At 50.4% G+C, this 14,860-nt stretch overlaps 6 protein-coding genes across 6 annotated transcripts; 4 read left to right on the plus strand and 2 right to left on the minus strand.

The window, feature by feature from the left end:
* Positions 1 to 323: 323 nt before the first annotated feature.
* Positions 324 to 2,164, plus strand: HMPREF1120_01133 (uncharacterized protein; the record flags this gene model as incomplete). The annotated part of the gene is made up of 3 exons (XM_009155144.1): positions 324 to 557; positions 617 to 960; positions 1,012 to 2,164. 3 exons carry the CDS (start codon positions 324 to 326, stop codon positions 2,162 to 2,164), a joined length of 1,731 nt encoding a protein of 576 aa, XP_009153392.1.
* Positions 2,165 to 3,054: 890 nt separating this feature from the next.
* HMPREF1120_01134 (uncharacterized protein) lies at positions 3,055 to 3,617 on the plus strand (the record flags this gene model as incomplete). The annotated part of the gene is made up of 2 exons (XM_009155145.1): positions 3,055 to 3,175; positions 3,363 to 3,617. The coding sequence occupies 2 exons, from the start codon at positions 3,055 to 3,057 to the stop codon at positions 3,593 to 3,595; spliced, it is 354 nt and encodes a 117-aa protein (XP_009153393.1). The 3' UTR covers positions 3,596 to 3,617.
* A 21-nt stretch (positions 3,618 to 3,638) lies between these two features.
* Positions 3,639 to 6,319, minus strand: HMPREF1120_01135 (retrograde regulation protein 2). Its single transcript, XM_009155146.1, has one exon. It carries the CDS (start codon positions 5,818 to 5,820, stop codon positions 3,955 to 3,957), a length of 1,866 nt encoding a protein of 621 aa, XP_009153394.1. The 5' UTR covers positions 5,821 to 6,319; the 3' UTR covers positions 3,639 to 3,954.
* An 808-nt stretch (positions 6,320 to 7,127) lies between these two features.
* HMPREF1120_01136 (lysophospholipase) lies at positions 7,128 to 8,038 on the plus strand (the record flags this gene model as incomplete). Its single annotated transcript, XM_009155147.1, has 3 exons — positions 7,128 to 7,241; positions 7,299 to 7,557; positions 7,623 to 8,038. The coding sequence occupies 3 exons, from the start codon at positions 7,128 to 7,130 to the stop codon at positions 8,036 to 8,038; spliced, it is 789 nt and encodes a 262-aa protein (XP_009153395.1).
* Positions 8,039 to 9,027: 989 nt separating this feature from the next.
* On the plus strand, positions 9,028 to 10,104 carry HMPREF1120_01137 (uncharacterized protein; the record flags this gene model as incomplete). Its single annotated transcript, XM_009155148.1, has 1 exon — positions 9,028 to 10,104. One exon carries the CDS (start codon positions 9,028 to 9,030, stop codon positions 10,102 to 10,104), a length of 1,077 nt encoding a protein of 358 aa, XP_009153396.1.
* Positions 10,105 to 10,387: 283 nt separating this feature from the next.
* Positions 10,388 to 12,556, minus strand: HMPREF1120_01138 (uncharacterized protein). The gene has a single exon (XM_009155149.1). It carries the CDS (start codon positions 11,968 to 11,970, stop codon positions 10,666 to 10,668), a length of 1,305 nt encoding a protein of 434 aa, XP_009153397.1. The 5' UTR covers positions 11,971 to 12,556; the 3' UTR covers positions 10,388 to 10,665.
* Positions 12,557 to 14,860: the final 2,304 nt, after the last annotated feature.

The raw sequence follows: 14,860 nt of genomic DNA on the forward strand, positions 1-14,860 counted from the left end.
ACAGCCTCCGTTACGGACGGATTTAACTGTATGACGGACCAGTTCTGATCCCGTCAAAGTCCCTTTATGCGCAGCCTTCTGTGAAGTGACTCCATTCTTTTCCATTCCAGGCCATGATGATTGTGAGCACCTTGCTTGATTGGTCTGTATCTTTTACTTTCACTGCATAAGTATTCGTTGTCACCCTCACTCCCTTCCCCTGCAAACAAACACTAGGCACCCTTCTTTTCAGTTGTTCTCAAACCCGTCTTGTTCTTTTCTTTTCGTCTACAACAAACATGTTATTTTCAAAGAAAAAACAGTCAACACAGCAATCAGACGAAATGGACAGGGACCTTTCCTCAGACCGCGCTGGGGAGGACACCGTGAATGTCGACATGTCCCCCCTTGAGGCAGTCGCAAGTCGACCTGACAAGTATCCTAAGGGGATCAAACTTGTTCTTGTCCTGCTCAGCATCTATCTTGCCATTTTCCTGGTGGCTTTAGATAGGACTATCATTGCGACAGCCCTTCCGAAGATCACTGACCACTTCCAGAGTTTTGGCGATACAGGCTGGGTATGTGGAAATTCTTATGGCCACCAATTAACCTGTATTGACAATCGACGGTGGAATAGTATAATGCGGCTTTCCTACTGCCATCGACTGCACTGCAGCTCTTCTTCGGACGAATGTATACATTCTATTCTCCCAAATGGATATTTCTCACACTTGTTTTCGTGTTCGAGATCGGATCGGCGGTTTGCGGCGCCGCACCAAGCTCGCTCGCTTTTATTTTGGGGAGAGCAATCTCAGGTATCGGGGCGGGAGGTATCTTCAATGGCTCCATGATCATCATGATGTATGCGGCACCTCTCGAAAAACGGCCGTTTTACATGGGATTACTTGGAGCAGTATTTGGGGTGGCATCGGTTGCTGGACCTTTACTCGGCGGTGCCTTTACCACCGGTGTGACCTGGAGGTATGTTCCGTGATCGTCATGATGGGTAGGAATGTACTAACACGCGCGTAGATGGTGCTTCTACATCAACCTGCCTATCGGAGCCTGCGTCTTAGTATTCCTGTTCTTGGTGGTTGAAGAAACAGAACCTGCGCGCGGCGGCCTGACACTCAAAGAAAAGCTAAATAACCTCGACATCCCGGGCACATTGGTCTTTGTCCCATGCATGGTCTGCTTGCTCCTGGCCTTGCAATGGGGAGGCCAAGATTATGCGTGGTCCAGTGGCCGAGTGGTCGCCCTTTTGGTGGTCTTCGGTGTGCTCCTTATCGCCTTCATCGCCATTCAATTCTGGAGACAGGACAATGGTACAGTGCCGCCGCGAATCGCCAAACAACGAACCGTTGCATCTGCAGCTTGGATTGCCTTCTGCCTCGGATCGACATTCTTGCTCGTCGTGTATTACCTTTCAATATGGTTCCAGGCAATCAAAGGAGACTCGGCAATCACGTCCGGATACTCGACCCTTCCCTCCCTTCTCAGCCTGGTCATTGCTTCCATTCTCTCGGGGGCTTTTATCAGTCGCGTCGGATATTATAACCCGTCCATCATCGCCTGCACGATTCTCATGCCGATTGGCACAGGTTTGCTTTGCCTGTTCACTCCCCATACACGTCATCCGATGTGGATAGGTTCACAATTTTTGTTTGGGTTTGGAACTGGTCTGGGACTGCAACAAACCAACATTGCCGCCCAGACAGCGTTGAGCAAGGCGGACGCGCCAACCGGCATGCCGTTCGTCTTCTTCGCACAAGGGCTCGGTGGAGCCATTTCTGTCTCTGTCGGACAGAATATTCTGGATAGTCAACTCATCAAGAAACTGTCAACCCTCGGAGGCATCAGTCCGCATCAAGTCGTCAGCACGGGGGCTACACAACTGCGAAACATCTTCCCGAAACAGCAGCTTCCAGGGGTGATCGAGGTCTACAACGACTCTCTTGTGATAGTCTTTTATGCTGCTTTGGCCTACGCCTGCGCGGCTCTTCCGGGCATTTTCACGCTGGAATGGAAGACGGTCAAGAAGCCGACGAACAAAGACGAGGAGAAGCAGGGCCCAAAGGAAGAAGAAAACACAAGTGAACTACAAGAGAAGAGCAGCACGAGTACCCCAGAAGAGAATCGTCTTGCGACTCCGGATGTTCAGCAAGTGAAGCATTCCGAGGCTTGAGGCTGCAAGCCCTGAGTAAGGGAAGCAAGGGGCCTTTTGTCAATTGTACAATAATTCAGTGGCGTTTCTAGATGTATGTTGCAGGCTTGGACTAATACCTTTCTCCTCAAACCATTGACTGCAACGCGGGGATTGACAGTGGCTGATTTTGAAGAATGGGCCGGGCATGCACAAAGTGTTTTGAGTTATTTTACTCTTCTCTTTCATAGATCGAGGCAATTGAGCGATCAGTTACGTCTATTCACATTCCTTTAATGGAGCCACATACTTTCTTCTCGAAATTGAAACACCAACAACTTGAAATTCAAATGGATTCACACCGCAGTGGCATGCTTTGGCCAGAGGGTCCCATAGCAGTGATATCATGGCATTGCTAGAGCCTTGCTGCTTTTGCGCGTCAATTTAACAGATCTCATGTTAGGTAATCAATCACGTGAAATCATCTGCGTTTCTGTGGTCCAGTCCCCTTCCGCCAATTACAGGCCACATAATCCAATATTACCTACTGTTATTTTTTGGAGACTGGAGACGTCCAAGCACGGGAATGATAGCCGCTGGGTCCAGAAGCTTTCAATGACGCCAGGTCACGTTAACATGACGACGTCATGAGGCCAGGAGGCGCACCGCATCACTGGCCAACGAACGCAGCAGCACCCAACAACAACGGTGACGAGGGAAGTAGCGGCCCTCGGCAAGGGTTCCAGGGTGCAGGACGACTTTTCCCCGGAACCACTTCTTAAGAACCCCTACAGCTTCTTTCTCACTCGACGTCGACAAAGCAAGTGAATATAAAACCAAAACAATCTTGCTCTTCCTCCCGTACGTCGAATAGCCAGGAGAAGCAGCTCCCTTTCAAGCATACCTCACCACACCAGATCGCTTCCTTCGCCATGTCCTATCTTGCTCGTACTGTTACCCCGCTGCGAACGGTTGGGAGAGCTTTCCCTTCGCGTTCCGTGGCCGCCTTCCACACTTCGTCAGCTCGTGCAGCATTGAGCGAGGACCATGTCCGTATGTCTCCCCTTATTGAGATTCTATTGAGCCGCAACTAGCCAGCTGTCGTCATCGTCGTGACAGACGCAGTTCTTGCATGCATCCCCATATTCTTCTGCAAGCACATAATCGTGGGGCTGGGCTGCAATCCATTACGATGAGTCGTGTTCAGGGCTGCCGGGCTAACAAATACGGAAATATATAGACCGAGAAGACCGCGACAAAGATATCGACCACCACAAGCGTGACAGTGTCGAGAAAGCCAAGACTGGCAAAGGAGAATGGAAACCCGAGCTAGCCTCCCAGACCGAACAAATCATCCAGGGTGACCGATCCAATCTGACAATTGAGGAGATGCAAAAATTGGGCGCTCGGAAGTCGGAAGATGATAAAAGCCCGGCAGGAAGCAGTAGCTCGACGGGCAGCCACAAGCAGTAGGCCAAACACGCAATGAGGAATGGAGAAATGGAATTATGGTGGTTGAATTTCGGCGAACCGTTACCATTCGAAACAATCGGGGGGCCTCCTACGTCGTGACTGAAGTTGGATCATGGGCGAGCACGTCCCCCAGCAGGGACCCTGCGCTTGTTAGGATCTCACAGGTGTACATATCAAAGTCCAGAGCTTGAAACGCCTACTTCAAAACACCCATGGGTTTGGACGGATTAAGAATTCTCGAACAAACCCATAATGTTCACTGCCGTTGTATGCATTGCATGATCTCTCATATCTGTCACTTTGATCAAATTATATGTTTTGGTTCGTCATCATTGTATGTGGCATGAAAATAGCCGATGTCACAGCATGTAGCGGAATCCACCACTTTCCCAGCCTGCCTTTTTGGCTCCGCCCATCAGCGTCTCCCGCAGATCCCCTATGTCAGGGGTATCCTGTTCTTCCGACTTTCTTCCTGTGCCGACCGAGGTCACTAATTCATACTCGCCGCCGCGTGGTGATGCAGAAAATCCATTTTTGCGGTTCTCGCGTTGAAGCACGAGCCTCAAAATGCCCGCCAACCCAGCAACACCCAGAGCCATGAAGGCGGCACAGATTGTCATTCCCTGAATGTAAAAGGGACCCTGACTCTTGGGAAAGACATGGACGCCGATAAGTGGACCGCACTGGCCGACAATGTTTAGGATGGTGAGGCCGGTGCCCTTTCCGGTAGCGGTGGCCTGATTGTTCAAAGTCCAAGTGATGATCAAGGTGACGGAGGCAAACAAACCGATGGCGGCACCAAAGACAGCGACATAACGGATTGTGATGCTGCCGGACTCCCCGAGCGACTCGTGCAGGTAACCGGCAAGAGCGATTCCGGCGTACGAGAAAGCGCTGAGCAAGGCCACGCCCATCAAAAACAAGGAGCGTGAATCGGGAATCTTGTCGCTGTAGCGGCCGATGAGCAGCACGAACAAAAAGGCGAGTAGGTAGGGAGGGGCGGCGAGGGCTTGAGAAGCCAGGGGCGAGAAGGACATGCTGTTGATGATGGTGGGCAAGAAGACAGGCAGAGAGCTGAAGGAGACATTGACGCTGAGGAACATGAGGGCGGTCAGGTAAGATTTGGGATCGCGGATTGTGTCGAGGACTTGATGAAAGTTGACTCGATTTGGCTGGTTTGAAGGGCCGTCGGACCGACTCGAGCTCGGCTGCTCTTCTCGAAGCCTCAAGACAGCAACCTTGCGCTCGCGCGGTGTCAAGTAGCGAGCCTTGGCCGGCGAATCTGGGATATAATACCATGCTGCGACGGCCGCAAGGACCGACGGAAACCCTTCGACCAAGAACAAGGTGCGCCAGGGCGCAATGGGTCCATTCTGACTTAATTTCACAATGACCCAGGCCAGCGAACTGGCGAAGCTGGTGGCCAGCGGCGCCGCGGCAATCTGTAGCCCGACTCGGTATGCCAGCTCGGACCGCTTGTAGAAAAACGTCATGTAAAAGGGCACGCCGGGACCAAATGCTGCTTCGGTGACGCCCAAAATCGCTCGGAGGGCAAGCAGTTCCCGGAACGACGTCGTCAGACTCTGCATGCTTGCGACCAGACCCCATGACAGCACGCACATGGATATGTAGACGTGTGGAGGCACGAGTCGGTACAGTAGGATCATCCACTCGAACGCGATGTAGGTCATGTAAAAGGCCGTCAGTAGCCAGTCGTACTGCGACGATGTCAGAGACAGGTCCTGCTCCAGCCCTGCGATGCGCGCGTTGCCGATGTTGGACCGGTCCAGGAATGAGAGCATGTATAGAAATCCCAGGAAGAGTACCAGTTTGCGATCCAGCTTGTGCACAACCGCCTCTTCTTCTTCCGATGTGTATTCTTTCGACTCTGTCCCAATGCGCCGCATCGGCTTGAATGCGATTCCGTGTTCTTCATCTGTCTTGCTCCCGTTCTCAACCTCGCTGTCGTCGCTTGTCGTGGCCAGGTCGCATTCTGCATCTTCGGCGGTGTCGGCCTCATTATCGCCTCGCCGGCCGTGCTGCTTGTGATGGTGATGATGATGGTGATGGTGCAATCTACGCAACTCGACCGCGTCTTCGTCCGCATCGCGGGAGTGGGAATGTCTCGTCTTGACCACGACGAGGCCGTCGCTGTTCAGGTCCGCTGCACGAGGTGCCGGCGTCCTCGAGCTGGACGGCTTCGCATGAGATTCGGACGGGCTCATGGTGAGCTACGGCCACCTTTTGCCCGGTACTGCACTGCTATTTTGGAGCTGAGCTGCCGGTCGTTTGTCTCCATCAGATCAGTAATTAGCTTGACTGGCTTGTCTGAGTAGAAAGCATCATATTAGGCCTATACAAAAGGCCATTGCAAGAAAAAGTCCAATGCAGTCGGACTAGACAACTTGTAAGCACCTACATAGGTAAGTCGTCGCTGTTGTCCGACTGCGGCATCGTGCCACGCCGCAGGGTTCTTGGGGTTGGTTGGTTGTACCGATCGAAGCGTATAGGTAGCGTTCTATACCCAGGCACTGTCCCACCGCAGCAGTGAGAGTAAGCCGGGAAATCCAATCATGCTGCAGGCTCTGGCACGGGGTTCCGAGGATTCCAATTCTCAAGTCCTGGTGAACAGCTCTACAACATTGTGTTGCATTTTCTTTCTTTTCAGCCTGTTCAGCCTGTTCAGCTAGAGTACTACTAGTAGTATGTCCTCGCCAGTCAGCCGAGTGTTCTCACAGAAACAGCTTGACCACAATGTCTCGCTTTCTCCCTGTTTCACCAGCTGGGAAAGGGATCTCATCTGACGCCGCCTGCCGCCCGTAAGCAAGGGAGAAACTACTAGCAGTATTCTCCCATACTACTGGCATCTACTGCACTTGTATACTCTACTGTACTGATAACAGCCTCAGCTAAACTAACCGCCACCAACACACAAATACTACATCACAGCACTGTACTACTACTGTACCTCGTGGATGGCAGTCTGGTGAAGGGTCTGTCTGAATGGAGCCAGACAACGGCTGAGATGTGTCGTTCGCCCCTCGAGACGGCGCTTTGCCCTTTTCTCCAGGAGGCTCGACCTCGAACGTCGCGCAACCAATTTCCCAAGTGGATGAAACACGGGGGCAACGGAGGCGGAGCAGCCAAACCACCACCCAACCAGGTCGACCAGCTGAACCAAAGTACCAGTTCGACCAGAAGCTCCGTTTCTCAATAGGCTCCTTCACGCGGTACTACCCTGAGAGTGGTACTCGGGCGCTGTATAAGGCCACGGATATTCCCTCTTTTGACTTTGTCAATTTGCCTTGTCTTTTGCGCATTGATTTTCAGCTGGTCTGTGTTCGTATCTTGTTGAAAGGTCTCTGTTCAAGTCACTCTTTTGACCCGGTCGCTCGCTCGCTCCAAAGTCATTCTCTTATTCATCTATACAAGAAGATATTTTTACACGGTTCTTTTCCAAGACCTTGGCTATCCAGCCGCAATCTTGTGTTAATTTGAACAAATTCGAATATCACTCCGTCGATCAAGCAATATGCATTCATTCCTCGTCGCTCTCAGTGCCGCTGGCCTCGCCACCTTTGCTCAGGCATACACCAAGCCCACTACGAACAGTTGGGGTCCTCTGCTCACACCAGATTTGTCTCAGGTACGTTGTTATCTTGTTGGGTAATTCAAGACCCCTTATTGACGGACGTACGACTAGTCTGTTACCCAAGGCAAAGAATTCAAAGTTACCTGGGATCCTGAGAGCCACCCGACCGAGGGCGTGACGGTCAGCCTGGTCCTCTGCCACGGCCCCTCTAGCAACTGCGTTCCGCAAGATACGGCGATTGCTTCAGGCATCCCGGCAGCCCAGAAGTCCTTCGACTGGAGTGTTCCATGCAGCCTGGCTCCTGGCACCCAGAACACCGACACCGGATATGGCATGTTGATCATTGTCGACGGCACTGGTGAATTCCAATGTATGTCTTGTCCCGCTCTGGGAGATGACTGTTCAAAGCATATGACTGACTTTCAAACTTCAAAGACTCGACTCAATTCTCCTGCCTCGAGAACAAGGCTTGCGCTAGCTCCAGCTCCACTTCCAGCTCAAACTCGACCACATCCAACGCCACTACCACCGCTACCACCACCGGCTCTGCCTCGTCCAAGCAGACCAGCACGACATCAGTGGGATCTGTGAACGGCACCACAACCTATCATGCAAGCGTGACACCCACAGGCACCACTTCCGCTTCATCAGCCACATACACCTTTGGCGCTGGCTCCGGTTCCGGAAGCACCTTGACCAGCTGGGTGACCGCAGCCACCTCGGCCGGGTCGACCGGGACTGCGTCTGGCGCCGTGACCACTCCCTCGACCTTCCCCGGCAGCGCTCCACAGTTGAGGTGGGACGCTGCTGGTGTTCTCGTCGCCGGTGCAGCGGCTTGGTTCATGCTGTAAGGTCTCGAGACGAACCTTGACTTGGCTTGAAGAAGGGGACCACATCCTCTTGACCACGTGCACGTCTTGAGAATGCTGTGAGCCACGTATGGTATGCACCCAGATGGCCAGCGTTGACGGAAGGAGAGGGAATGTCAAAAGATGGTATATCGGATGGATTAAGTGGTCGATAAAATGTTGGAAGTGTTTCATACGCTGTATTTCTATGCATGAAGCGGGGGCGCAGAGGCAGATTGTCCCATTAGGTAGTAATAGATCAGATCTTACCAAGTGGAAGTAAATTGGTCACGATTCGATTCATGGTTTTTCTGAGCCTTTGAACACAGCCTGCAGTGTTTCGCGGGACGGAGTTGGCTGTCACCTGGATGGTGGATATCTGAGTAGGGAGCAATCACTGGCAACGTCTTTGAAAGGCTAAGCTTTTCATCTCCAGCGGCAGGGAACGGAAAGGCCCTATTCGCCCTGCAGTGAACGGGTCAAATATAGCAACACTCGGAACATGTATAATCTGGGGAAATCTCCACTAATTACCGGTAGTACTCCACAATTATCATCGCTGATTCGCGGACCGGGAACAAATGACATAGCGTCATGGCAGCGTCTCTGTCCCGTGCCAGCGGTTCAGGCAAAACGCTCCGATCGCCTCAGCCGCAGCTGAGACGAGAAGGCGTTCTGGCCCATCTACATCTGCACATTGCTAGGAGGCGCCGGCAGCTTTCTCTAATACTAGCAGTAGCAGTGCACTTGAGAAGCTGCGAGAAAGACGAGCTACATTTTGCGAGGGGCAAGTTCGCTTGTACTTACTGGTCATACAGTCAGACCGTCAACAGCAGTGCTGCCCCGGGTCCTTTGAGCCGCCGCGTCTCCTTTCGACTCTCTCCTACTCTCTCCGGACCCTTTCCATCGATAAGAACCATCACGCACCATTCACCACCAAGGCTATCCTCCTATCCCCGAGAGTGTGGGACTATACGACTCAAAACGCGACAATGGTGCTCCTCGGCGGCCTGGAACTCGTGGCTGCAGGATACCTGCTGAAAGAAATCGGGAAAGACAATCAAGCCGAAGAAGAACAACAACGACAACACAGACGACGGCGTCGACGACGCCATTCTCGAGACGACCATCATCGCCACGACAACAACCACGCACGTCCACCAAGCCGCTACGATGGCTCGCCGCCTCTGTCTTCTGTTCGTCCCGGCCGTCCTCAACAGCCACAGCCACAGCAACAGCAAGGTCCGTCATACAATCACCAGCTCATGCCACCCGTAGGACCTCCGCCCCGACCGTACAGCGCACCGCCGCCGCAGAACCGTCCTCAGCCGCCTAGTAATAGTACCTGGCAGCATCCTCAATCTCCACCTCTGCCTCCATATGCACAAGCTCATCATCCATATCCTGTTCCTGTTCCTGTTCCCCTCCAGAACCAAAGCTATGGAACATGGCCGCAACAACAACATCCGCAAGCGTGGCAGCAACAACGTCCACCACAACAACAATCGCCGAGGCCACCACCACCAGCTGGACAAGTAGCTGGTAGTCAACCGCCCGCCCCAAACATTCCCAACAATGCCTCACAACCGCCACAATCACACCTACAGCGACCCGCGACGACGAACTCGACGACATGGTACCCACCGCCAGGAATGCATCTGGACATGAAAACAGGCAAATTCCACGCCAACATGTATCCGCCCGAGATGTTTGAAAGTCGCGACTCCAAGGAGAAGCAGAGCCGTAACGGCACGGGAAGCCCATCGGAATCCGAACCAGAATCAGAACCAGAACCAGACCATCACCGCCGCGAAGACCACAACAACTCAAGATTCCCCAGTACGTCTAACAATAACCATAATAATCGGCCACAGCAGCAGTATCACAGCTACTCTCAGCCTCAGATCGGCGCCCCGGTGTCCCCTCCGCATGGATTCGCCGAACTCGATGCCGAGACCCCGGGCCGGTATAGACCGTATTATCACGATAGGAAGACCACTGACAGCCGTCAAATCACGTACATGACGCCCGATGGGATGCGATCTCCACCCCCGGCATATCGAGAGTGAAACGAAATGAATGAACGATCCAACGAAGGAATATGTGTTTTCCAAGCATGGGAGGACGGCGGCCACGCATATGGATTGAACGATAACAGATATTGATCACGATCATCATGATGATCGACCTGACGAGGAAATGCACGACCTTTACGCTCTATTCAAAACGATTTTCGACTAGGGTTGCGGAAATGCTAGCTGGTCTAGCAATTGATGATTCGCTTGATCTTGTCCTGCGATTAGACGCGACCCATGTATGCAATGTACTGCTTGGGGAAATTGGAGGCCAATTGGATTTACGGTGCTCATGACATTTTTCGCAATTCTGGCTGATTTTGTTTTTCAATCTAGCCAGCTGTAGCATGCATAGATAGTTTGATGATGAGTAAACCACTTTTATCATGCTCTTTGTCCGAGACACGTCCAGCTCCCTGTATCTGTCACCACTGCATTGTGTGGTTTGTCTTATTATTCTCCCCTTGCCTCAATAAACGTTCGGGCGACATGGCTGGCGGAACTCCTCTGTTCAGTATCGTCTGACTTCTTCTCTTCCCTGCCGAAAAGATAAATCTAACTCTGAACAATAATCTCCGCATTCCAGCCGGCATTTCCGGCACCGGTTTGCTCCAGGCTTTGCTCCGTGTCCTCTGTGATGCGGGTCAGCTGGTGTTTCTTCGTCGTGGGTGTATCCGGCAAAGGAGTATTGCTGGCCAACATGAGCATGACTGAATCTTGTAACGGACTAGTGTCAACCACTCGACCGTGCATCTCAGCAAATGACGGGACCACACGGGATTTTCTCCTTCGGAAGAGGAAGGAGCGAGAGGGCTTGGAGGTGTCACTGCGGGAATTTTGGTCGGAACCGGAGAGCACAATGTTCGGGGCCGGCGGAGAATCATCATGGCGAGCTCTGGCTAAAGCTTTTCTGACCGTTTCGCGGAAACCGCTGCGCTTGCGTACGGAATGTGTTTCGCTGTCATTCTGACTTGAACCGGATCCATTGATGTATGGGATAGCCATTTCAAGTACGCCGTTGTCAGACTCAAACGACTGGATACTGGTCCCAGGATAGAAGCGAGGAACCGTTGGCTGTCGGATCTGGGCGACGATCCGGGCGTCGGACACCCTGCGGTTCTCCAGCTCCCATATGGGTGGTGACTGTACTGGACTTTGTAAGATGTGATTGAGTGACTGATAAGCACGCTCACGATAGGTCGGGCGGCACGTATGACAGATTTTGAGGTCACAGATCTGATCGACCGGCAGCATGGCTCCATGAGAAAGCGTGCCAAAGTCTGCAGGCAATGCTCTCAACTGGGAGTCTGCAGGCGGCATAGACGGCTCTGACATCCACGCTTCCTGCAACTCTTTCCAATTGTATGCAGCCTTTATCTCGTCATCAAGACCCGTGGTGGAAGTGGTGGAGAAGGTCGTACTCTGAGGCAGGATCGAGAAGGTACCCTCGGAGGATGAGGACATTGTCGTCACAGTAGAAGCAGTGGGAGGACGCGCTCCGGCAACGAGAATGGTCTCGCTGACTTTTTCTTTTTGTTTGACCAAGATCCTGATCTGCTCATCTGTGTACTGTCCTTCACCAATGGCTTGGACAACGGCAGGGCTGAGAAAGTGCGAACCGAATTCGAGTGGAACCTCCATGATCTTGCCAGGATTGCTTGGGCTGCTGAAGTCGCGCTCTGGCAGAAATCCGTCGTGATCTTGCGTGCAACGGTACAACCAGCCAATGCTAGGGTGCTTGCGACATGAGGAGCAAGTGAAGGAACCCATGGGATCGTAGAGTCGGGTCATCGTGGTGTGGGTACACTGATGGCGCCTCTCATGGGGCATTCTGCGTGAACGCATGGCCGGATGGGACATCTGGACCTCGTCTCACGCGGGCGAGAGGATGAAGCATGGCATAAAGAGATCAAACTCGAAGATGGAGATTCAGAAAGATGATGCAAGCTTGCATTGTACAGTGCAGGCTGAACGCAACGGAAGGTGAAGGACATGCGAGAGGAAGGCGCAGTTAAAATCGAGGGCACGACCAATTCACAGAGTGTGGCATGAACCATTTCATCTTCGCTGCTTGTTGCTGATGCCCTCCAGGCTCACAACCTCTTTTCTGGGCCATCGCGCAGCATGCTCACCTTGTGCTGTAGCTCGGGCGGTCTACATTGGTTCCCCCTAACGCTTGAATGTTCGTATGCTTTTGCTAACCTCCGTAAGTCCACCACTTAGCGGCTCGTCAGGAGTTATAGAAGACAACCCCATCTTCCATGTTACATGGTCTATAGAACTGCCGGTTTCACGACCTTTCTGCTCCGTATAGACTAGGCAGTAGCAGATGTGGTGAAGGAGACCACCTTGGCGAGAAGGGTAGAAATTGGCGTGACGTTCAACCCGACTCACTATTAATGATTTACGTGAGTTTAAGCTCTACTACTAGTATCCAGCCACTGGCAGCCGCAGTGTAGCTTAGTGTGGCCGTCCGCACCAAAATACGTAGTATGAGCGTGGCGTCGTTGGCACCTGCCGCCTGTACGCCACTGGCAGTGGACCTACAGTATATCTTCCTACGACATTTATTGCATCCTCTCTGCAACTACAGTACAACTCTGACACATCATTCCAGCACCTACGACAGCGCACCTAGTTCTGATACCCACGAATTAAGCAAGTGCAGCCCCTGATGTTGCTTAGCAAGTACTAGTATCTACTACGTACGTACTTTCTCGCTTATCCTCTACGCGTGTACGGCTACCTAGGTACTCGAGCGTCCTACTGAGAGTGCTGCTAAGCGTCCTGCCGAGCGTCTCGTTGAGCGTCCTCTCGAGCGTACTCCAGAGCGAACTACTATACTAGCCTTCTATAGGGGCTCAATCAGGATCGATCTAGGGTTAGATCTAGTTTCGACCTGGTTCAGACCTAGTTACTGAACTAGGTCTGATCCTAGGTCGATCCTAGGTCGATTCGTAGATCGGAGGCTTAATCTCTTGATTTTCTTAGATCCGGATCGGATCCGGATCAAGTATTAGCTACTATAATATATATATATATACCCACCTAATAGGGATTTATCCTATATCGATTCTATATCGAGGCTATATTAATCCTACTCTAATTCTACTCTTATCTTACTCGAGAATTACTATAGAATTACTTATCTGCTAAATAATATATTAGAGATTACGATAGGATTATAATAGGATTAGTATAAAGATCGCTATAGAGATTACTATAGACTAAATAGTTAACTTTTTTTAAAATTTTTATATTCCGTAATATTTATAGATTATAGATATAAGTCTCGATAACTACTATAAATACTATACTAGCCTTCTATAGAGGCTTAATCTAGGATCGATATAGAATTAGCTCTAGGATTAGCTCTAGTTCGAACCTAGTTCAGTAACTAGGTCTGAACTAGGTCTGAACCGGATCGGATCCTAGATCGGAGGCTTAATCTATTAATTTTCTTAGATCCGGATCGGATCCGGATTACGTATTGGTACTTTTTCTCTCTTTTTTGTTTTTTAAGACTACCGTTAAAAATTTTCTTTTTTAGATTCTAGGCGATAGCGATATTATTATTACTCGGCTACGACGCCGTATACCGTATTTAGAGTAGTGATTTCGATATATTTACAGTACTGGCCTCCTGCAAAGGCTTAATCCGGGATCGATCTAGGATCAGACCTAGTTTAGACCTAGGATCTAAAGTAGATCCGAACTAGGTCCGAACTAGGTCGGAACTAGGTCTGAACCGGATCGGATCCTAGATCGGAGGCTTAATCTGTTGATTTTCTCAGATCCGGATCGGATCCGGATCACGTATCGGCTACTATAATAGTAAAAAAAAAAGAGAGTTCGAATCCCACTAGGAGCACTCTTTTTTGGTTTAAGACTACCGTTAGAATTTTTCTTTTTTAAATTATAGGCGGTAGCGACGTCGTTACTACTTAGCTACGACGCCGTATATCGTATTTCTAGTAGTATTTTCGATATATTAATCTATAATCTATAAATATTACGTAATATATTATTTTAAAATTTTAAAAATTTTAAAAATTTTAAATAAGTTAAGAAGTGATCCCCGATACGCTAGTTAGCCTATAGCGATCTCTATAGCGATCTCTATAGTAATTCTCTCGTAATCCTCTCGTAATCTACGATACATTATTTAGCCTATAAGTAATTCTCGAGTAGGATCGGATTAGGATCGGAGTAGGGTCGATATAGTATCGATATAGGATTCATATAGGATTAATCCTTTATAGGAGGGTATATATATAGTTTACCTATATCTACTAGTTCGCGTATATCTCTGCTAGTTCGATTATATCTACTACGTAAGTACAGTACTGGCCTCCTGCAAAGGCTCAATCCGGGATCGATCTAGGATCAGACCTAGTTCGGACCTAGGATCTAAAGTAGATCCGAACTAGGTCCGAACTAGGTCTGATCCGGATCGGATCCTAGATCGGAGGCTTAATCTGTTGATTTTCTCAGTAGATCAGATCCGGATCGGATCCGGATCGGATCCGGATCACGTAGACTACTAAAATACTATAGTAAAAAAAAAGAGTGTTCGAATCCCGCTCGAGACACTCTTTTTTGGTTTAAGACTACCGTTAGAATTTTTCTTTTTTAATTTATAGGCGATAGCGACGTCGTTACTACTCGACCACGACGCTATTTAGAATAGTTTTTTCGATATATTAATCTATAAATTATAAATATTACGTAATATATTAATTTAAAAAAA

The sequence above is a fragment of the Exophiala dermatitidis genome (assembly GCF_000230625.1).
Source record: "Exophiala dermatitidis NIH/UT8656 unplaced genomic scaffold supercont1.1, whole genome shotgun sequence".
NCBI classification, from domain to species: Eukaryota; Fungi; Ascomycota; class Eurotiomycetes; order Chaetothyriales; family Herpotrichiellaceae; genus Exophiala; species Exophiala dermatitidis.